The sequence below is a fragment of the Dryobates pubescens genome, chromosome 16 (assembly GCF_014839835.1).
Source record: "Dryobates pubescens isolate bDryPub1 chromosome 16, bDryPub1.pri, whole genome shotgun sequence".
In the NCBI taxonomy this organism is placed as follows: Eukaryota; Metazoa; Chordata; class Aves; order Piciformes; family Picidae; genus Dryobates; species Dryobates pubescens.
Window position 1 is genome coordinate 23349038 of NC_071627.1, and position 8374 is coordinate 23357411.

Genomic DNA, 8374 nt, shown 5'->3' on the forward strand with positions numbered 1-8374 from the left:
CAGTCCCGAGTGCGGGGTAAAGCCAGCATAAACCTTTCATTGTCATGGGGAAATGAGAGACTTTTTTGATCGCTTCCCTCATAGATCTCCCTGCCCCCTTCCTTATTCTCGTATAACACAAGGAGCCCATAAACAGGCACATGTGGACCTCTGATATTTGCCCGGAAACCGCGGCCGCCCTGGGCCTCTGGATGCGATCCGCGGGCAGCGGCCTGCCGCAACCAGCAGAGCACCGCTCCCCAGCCGCCATCTTTGGTCCGCCCCTACCCGGCTCCCACCCAGCTGAGGGGCGCGGAGGCCATCTTGTGGCCGCTCCGCCCGGCGCCCGCCCGCCGAGCCGGCCCCGCCGTCGCCTAGCAACGGCGGCGGAGCGGCAAGGTGCGTGGCATGGCGCTGCCGGCTGGAAAGGCCCGGTGGTACCGGGCTGGGCTGGGAGAGGGAACCGGCCGCAGTCGCCGCGGGGGCAGAGCAGCCTGAGCTGGTGGCGTGGTGACCGTTCCCGCAGGGTCGGAGGGGCTGAGCCGGTCTCTGGGTCGGGCGGTGGGGAGCGGTCAGTAGAGGAAAGAGACGCTTCCTTTGGTCTCACTCGAGTCCTGCAGGAGCTCTCGGGGCCGTCCGTGTCCATGACGGGGTGCTCCAGCACTTCGGTTGTGCGTGGACTTAAGCCTGGTTCCTCGGTAAAGCAGCCCCAGCCGCCCTGTGCGCAGCTCTCCTTCTTTTCTTCCTTGACAGAGGCTACAGACTGGTCCCCCACATTGGAAAGCAGACGAGGAGTCTCACAGGTAGAGCTGCAGGGGAAAAAACTCATCCCAACCGAGAAGGCAGGTGGAACTGAGGAATTCTGTCTGGGTTGTGTAGCAGTGAGCTGGCCAGCTGGCTGTGTACCTGTACCTTGTCCGGTGCAGATCAAGAGAGCCTTGGAATGGCAGCATGGAGGCAGAGGGAAGAGAGGGGAAATAAGGTCACAAGTCTGTTAGGAACCCGTCTGCATGAGTTTCTCTATTCACAGAACAATTTTGTATCCTAATAGCTTGCTAATGGCCTGATCTCTCAGCTAGAAAACTGGCACTTTGTCTCGAGTGCCATAAAGATAAGAATTAAATAACAATTGAGAAATACCCTGAGGCTTACAGGTGGAATAGGTCCAAGTATGAGTCCCACACTGCATTCTTCGTGCATGAGAGTACAGATTCAGGATGTGGTGGAGCCTGGCTCGTTCTTGCACAGAGCAAAGTGTATCAGGACACTTCTCTCATGCGTTTTCTGAGTTAATTATTGAAATATACAATGCATTTCGCAGTTGGCTATAAGCATGCACATTTTGACTCATTTTCCATAAAATACCCCGAGACTGAAAATGGGAGGGTGAACTGTAGGCTGTGGGCTAGCCCAGAGGAAAATCTCACATGGGTTTTGTGAAATGGAGGTGACCTTCTCCAAACCTAGGATAAAACAGTAGATATCACCACAGGTGGCTGTGCAGTAGGCAGGCTTCAAATATCTTGAACTGGTGTCCTTGCAGTATGAAAGGGACATGTGAATTCCTCATTCAGGAGCCGAGATGCAGATGTTAATGCCCGAGCCTCAGATTTTTGTGGAAAGAACGCTGGCTCTCATCAAACCAGATGTCGTTGACAAAGAAGAAGAAATAGAGGAGTGCATTCTGCGATCAGGATTCCTGATTCTTCAGGTAACAGGCTGTGATGAATTTATAAGTCAGAGCAATGGTTATCTTTGCTTCCAGCAGTCAAGCCAGTAGCTATAAGCTAGTGTGCCCAAAAGTCAGTTTGTATGTTTCATGTGCCCTCAGCCACCACTGCCAGGTTCCATAAGGGTCGATGCTGGTGCATGGCATGGAACAGAGCACGCCAAGCATTTTTCTGACCACGGGAAAACACAGATTTTGTTGAGAAACTCAGGTCTAACAAACCTGTGTGGCAGATAACGTGGACTGTCCTGAAGGAACTCTTTGGAGAGCAGATTGCTTTGGTGTCCCAGTACAGTGTGCAGCTGCCAGGTGGATGCTTAAAGAGTTGATTGGATTAGGTAGCTGGCAGTTTGCAGTCTCAGGTATTTTGTTTCCATTGTTTTTCATGTAGGTGGACTTTATGGACATTTAAATGTAGTATAAATATTTCATTTAAAGAGGGCCTTGCTGATCTTGTCCTTTTACATTTTGGACCTGATGTGGAGGCCATGGGAGCATTGCACTGAGCACTGGTGCCAGACCCCATGCTGCTGGGAAAGGCTGTGGAGTCTGACTTCCAGCAGATTGTATCAAGCTAATATTTGCTGTCAGATAATAAGAAATGTGTTCTCCCACTCCTCTTTTGTGGGTGCCCACATGCACTCGCTCTGTAAGAGCAGTCAAGAAGGAGCAGTACAATTAGCCAGATTCTGGGAAATACAGCAGAGTGCTGGAAACGAGGGTCCGCCAGGCTCTTCAGTGAGGAGCCGGCAAGGCTGTGCCCTGCTTGGCAGGACGGTTTCCCTCGCTTTCAGCTGTCGTTCATAACCGGACCGTGCTATATGCTGAACCCCTCCGGCTCCACGGCGGCTCAGCGCCTCGCTGCAGGGATGGGACCGGCGTGGCGGCCGCTGGAGGGCGCTGTGCTATCGCTCCTGCCACCGGCGGCGGGGCGCGGCCGGGGCCTCCCCTGCCGCCTCCTTCCTCCTCCTCCTCCTCCTCCTCCTGCCCTGCCTCCTGCTCGTCTTCTGTCTGTTGCTCTGCCACCTGCCACTCACGCTTCCTCCTTCTTCTGTGTCTGGCCCCGCGGCAGCGCCCTTGGCCAGGGGCTCTGGCTCTGTGGCGTTGAGCGAGGGACTACTGGGCTTCCGGAGATGATTTTAACTCTTGCTTGCTTGCCCCCCCTTTTTTTCCCCCTTCCCTTTCCTTTTCCCCCTTCTGGAAATGTAATGATTTGTCTTATTCTTCTAAACGCCCCTGTTGACATTTGTTCCTTTTACTTTCCTCCCTTCCCTTTAATGGCTGTTTCATCGGGCACAGCCTGGAACACAGGAGGAGGAGAAACTTCTTCGGTGTGATGGTGCTGGAGCCCTGGAGCCGGCTGCCCAGAAAGGTTGTGGAGTCTTCTCCTCTGGAGAGATTCCAGCCCCACCTGGACATTGTGATCCTGGGCAAGCTGCTGTGGGTGCCCTGCTATAGCAGAGGAACTGGACTGGGTGATGTCCAGAGGCCCCTTCCAGCCCCCACAATTGTGTGATTCTGTGGTTTATGTGAAATGTATCAGAAGACAAAAGAAATTAATTCTCTTTATTGTTTTGTTTTGTTTTGTTTTAATGGCAAGATGTTTATAGCATTTCCTGATGTCTCCAGTGACTTTTTGGCACCAGAGTTATGAAGAATCTGAATTTGTGGTACTCTTGCCTAAGTCTGGGCTTGAAGAATGCACTTTTTTCCCCCCTTCTTCTCTTCAGGACTGCCATATGCCTTCATAACTTCCCAAATTTACCCTAAACCTGGCAGCTTGCAGGCTAGGCAGCTAATGTGATAATCACAAAGCCAGAGTACTGAATGAAAATTAGAACAATTGCATAATTAATGGTGTGGGCTGAAGAGAAAATTATTTAAAAGTAGAACATTGTGCTGGAGCAGCTGAATAATTAAAGCCTGTCCTTGTAATGCTCTTCACTTTTTCTGCAGAGTACCCTGACTATCCTTTAAGTCATCCAGCACTTGAAATGCTGTAGTTTGTGTGGGCTAAAATCACATCTTACTCAAATAGCCTGATTGACTGCTTAATTAACTAAGAAAACTTGTGCTCTTTGCTACTCTGTCTCAAAGAGGATGACATCTGGGGGAATCACTTTAGACTGGGACATTATTCGGTGCCTGCTGTGCACTTGGAAGATACAACTAGAGCAGAGGACTGGATCCTACCTGAGGTAGCAGGCTAGCTCAAGTTGGCAAGCTTGTTTTTTCACTCTTTTTTTTTCTCTACAGAAACGGAAGCTCCAGTTAAGCCCAGAGCAATGTAGCAACTTCTATGCAGACCAGTATGGGAAAATGTTTTTTCCTAATTTAACAGCCTATATGAGTTCTGGACCTTTAGTTGCTATGGTTCTTGCCAGACATTCTGCAGTCTCATACTGGAAGGAATTGCTTGGACCATCAAACAGCTTAAGAGCTAGGAGAACTCACCCTCACAGGTAACGACCTGCTGATTGGCCTCGGGGAAATCTTACTGATTTTGTCCTTCTCTTAATTGAGACCAGAATTCCTCTCCTTTTACAGTAGAGGTACAAATTTTACCTGTTTTCTTTTCAGTTTTGTGTAAGATAGCTTTTCACCTGTGGGTTTTTTTAGCATGTAAAGCTCACTCATTTTATGGAGCATGCTGAACACATGAACATAAATTTTAGGTACCTCCCTATATTTTTCTATAACCAAAATCAAGCCAATGCCTTGTTAGTTATTCCACATAACATTGATTTTATGTGCTCTTAAAGTGTAGACAATTGGAAAGGATTTGCAGCTGCCTACCAAGCATTTTTTCCCTCTTGTTTTTAGCTTAAGAGCAATCTATGGGACTGATGACCTGAGGAATGCACTTCATGGCAGTCACAGCATTTCCTCAGCAGAAAGAGAAATTCGATTCATGTTTCCAGAAGGTAAAACGGTGCAAATGACACATTGGCAGTCTTGGGAGGACAGTGTCCTTCCCCATTATTACTTGTCTCTGTCCAGACTCTAGATACAATTAGATTTAGAAGAGGTTGGATTTGTTTTTCTTCATGAGGATGTGAGTTTCTTTATGTATGAGCTGGTATTTTCTGCTGTGAAAAACATAGCACATCTGAAGAGCCATTACAGGGATTGCTTCCACTTTTCGAAGCTCTGTGGTCTTGGAATTAGAGCAGACTGAGCTAGTAAATGAGAGGAAATGGGAAGCCATTACACTCTAGCATGTCCTTCTGGCACTGTCAGCCCTGGAGGCTCCTGTTGGCTTGAGAAGACTAGCCGCTTCTTGGGCTGAGGCTGAGTAATTCCTGTTCAACAGGATAGTGCAATTCCAAAGCTAAGTGCCAGAGAAGTGGGCCATAGAACCTGGGAAGTCTGGGAGAGGATCTCTTGTTTGTAATGTAGCAGGTGAAAAATGGCTTTGCTCTTTGAGAGATGCAAGAGAAACTGCTGGAATAACTTGTCTGATTTTGTCAACTGCAAACAAGAGGTTGCACTTCCCTACAAACCCTAGCCACTGTAAACCATGTGTCTTCACCCTAATGTCAAAGCAGGACTTCAGCTGAGATTTTTAGGGTCTTCAGAAGCCAGTTTCACACTGCAAGGAGAAAGTACTAAGTGTGGGATATATTGTTTCTCCCCTGCCTCCAGCGCATCGTCAAGGACATAAGTTCTCCTCAGGTGATTTTCTCCCCTTTCATAATTGGCTATAATTAGTAAGGTTACCTCAGGGACATTGTGAAGGGGTTCAGAGAGTTTCTTTGCAATTTGTTGTGGGAGAAGCTATAAAAACCATTATGTATTATTAACTTATTAAGGAAAGCAGCAGCTCACATATAAACAACCTTGAAAGGAATGCCCCTTTTAAATCACTCTACAAGTTGCTTTCCAACACCTGTGGTTATGCTTTACAGCAATCTTGGAGCCAATTCCAGCTGGCCAGAGAGCCAGGGATTACTTGAACCTGTATGTAAAGCCAACCTTACTGGCTGGGCTGACTGCCCTGTGCAAAGAGAAGCCAGCAGATCCCATGGTATGTACCACTCTGTCAGTGTTGTGTTCTATGCTCTGTGATGCATTTACTTCATAATAGTAAAGGAAAACTACTCCTGTTACAAGAGCTTTGCTAGCTGCCTGCTGATGAGCTCATCAAATAAGGTTTGCCTTGCCAGAAGGTGATTGGTTTGTTAACTGATGAAACCAGGGTCAGGACTGAAGGAAATCAGCCTTGAATAAAACAGCAAGGGGTATAGGTGATGACTTTCTAACATGTAGCTATTGCAGACAGCTGAAAGATAAATGAGTGCTATCATCTGATGTCCATTTTTGGGTTTTTTTTTACTTTATTTACTCTGAGGTGAGTTTGAGATTAATATCTGTCATATGAGAACTCCTTAAGTGAGGTCAGATGCTGATCACTCTGGTAGTAGTTAACACAGGTAAGTAAAATTCTCCATAGTTCTTAGCAAAGCTCTCTATTTTTTGTCATTGTTATGATTAATATTGTCAATCCTGCCTTAGGTTAAGCTGTTGGTTTGACTGCACAGCATTAATTAGCTCTACAGTTCACCAGGAAAGTGCATTATAGTTCTTCAGAGTGAAACCTAGCTTGGAGGGGCAAGCTGACCTACAGAAAATTCTTCTTTATTGATATCAAGCTGATGCATCTTGCTCTCCTCTCACACATTCCTTTTACAGTTCTTTGTGGAAAGACTAATTTCTTCTTGTGTTGGTTGTTGGTTTGGGGTTTTTTTTGGGGGGTGGGTGTTTAGTTGTTGTTTTGTTGGCTTTTTTGATTGTGGTTTGTTGGGGGTTTTTTCCTTTGGTGGGTTTTTTTTTTTGGGTTGGCTGGGTTTTTTTCCCTCTGATTGGTTGGTCTTGTGGTTTTTGTTTTGTTTGTTTGCTTTTTTTTCAGTCCTTAAAAATCAACATTTGTCTGGGAAAATATGATTAATGTTATTGTGTTGTTCAAGTTGTTGACACAAGTACTTCTTCAAGAGTCAGCTCTCTGCCATATTAAACTCTGGTTTCTTTTTTCCCCTCTTCTAAGTCACATTTCTCTCGGTGTTTGTTTTTACTTCCAATTCATCTCAGCATTCTGAGCACAATTTTCTAGCCACTTAGGTGGTAACTAATGGTAGCTTCATGGAGCCCATGCTTTCCTCCTTTGCTTGCAAGAAAGCTGTAAAGCAGTACCAGTAGCTTTGCTACAGTTAAACCACTTTTGCTCCTTCTTCCCTCTCCATAACATCTGTGACCTTGTGACAGAAAGAACTTATTTTAAAATTTCTCTTCTTCCCAAGCAGCCTTTCTGAGGGCTATTGCAGTTTGGAATTGTTTTCTTGTTTGCTTTCCATGTCTGCCTTGTTCTTACTGTTCTGCTGACTAACCCGTGAGCGCTTGGCTCTTTTTGTACCTGATAATAAAAGAAGTGTTGCATGCCTTATTGATCTACTATTCTATCAGTTCTTTCACTTCACAGCATGGTATGAAGTTTGTGGTACTTAGCATTCCAGAAACTAGTTGTCAACAGCCTTGTGAGGTAAATAAGGATGTGTTAAAAACAGCTCTTTACAATGGAGAAATCGAGGCAAAGGGTTAATTTGCCAAAGGCCGGGTGAAGTTAGGACTCAGCATTCCTACCTCCCACGTTCTGTAAGTACAATGTGCTGGAAGAACCTAGAGGATGAATTTCAAAAAGCAACCATGTATTAAGTTTTAGGTACTCTGAGGTAATTTCAGTGCAAAATTCTGGCACTTTTTATGCATGGTGAAGAAATTAAGTATCTCTGAGTGGTGTTGGGGGTAATATTTCATGAAGCAGTTTCAGGCCTATTACACAACCTCATTCTAAAACAGGCCTTAGGATTATTTGAAGTATGGCTCAGAAGTTCTTATACAGACACAAAGACAGACATTGCCTGGAAAAAAAAGTTGTTTTCTAAAGGTCATTGTGAGTTGTTCAAAAGCAATATAAGCTGTGAAGATTTAAAAGAACATTTTTAAATCCCAGGTTTATTTGTGTGTCTGTGTTTTTTCTGAGAGGTCTTCATTTTGCAGCACAGTAGGAGAGTGTATCTGAGGTTTCAAATCATGCTTTTGATACTGTCCTGTACATTCAATAGGAGACAACAGAGGACTGAATATGTTTGGATCTTTTTTTTTGTTGCACAGACTTGGCTTGCTGACTGGCTGCTTGAACACAACCCTAATAAACCCAGGGTACAATATCAGATCACTGAGTAAGAGCATCAGGAGTGAGAGCTTGATGAAAATCACCTCAAACGTTCCAATACATGCTTCCATTTCAGTGTATCCTTTGGCTATGTAAATCCATATTAACTGAAGTAAATGTTACTGTCTTAATTCCCTGTCTCTTTGTGGAATAAATGAACTTATGCTTAACCAAGATTTAATAGTTCTAGTAGCTTTGCTGTTGACAAAGCGAATGGAGAGCTACATGGTAAATCCATGGTGTCATCTGACTAGAAAAATGCAAACCTCCCATCAAGGTATGACTTAACTGCTGTTTTCCTCATTTTTATGGCTTTGGGTGTCTGGGGAGAATTTACATTAGCCCAGACTCCCCAGTGCAATACAGCTGGCCTCTGCCTTGTCAAACAGCTGTGTTTCAGCACTTTTTTAATCAGGCACAAATTCCATTTCGAAGGG

The 8374-nt window shown here is 45.5% G+C and overlaps 1 protein-coding gene across 1 annotated transcript; it reads left to right on the forward strand.

Moving 5' to 3' along the window:
• The first annotated feature begins 297 nt into the window (after nucleotides 1–297).
• Nucleotides 298–7978, forward strand: NME5 (NME/NM23 family member 5). The gene is made up of 6 exons (XM_054168348.1): nucleotides 298–378; nucleotides 1554–1690; nucleotides 3965–4170; nucleotides 4532–4632; nucleotides 5617–5735; nucleotides 7877–7978. Exons 2-6 carry the CDS (start codon nucleotides 1562–1564, stop codon nucleotides 7946–7948), a joined length of 627 nt encoding a protein of 208 aa, XP_054024323.1. The 5' UTR covers nucleotides 298–378; nucleotides 1554–1561; the 3' UTR covers nucleotides 7949–7978.
• The last annotated feature ends 396 nt before the right edge of the window (nucleotides 7979–8374 follow it).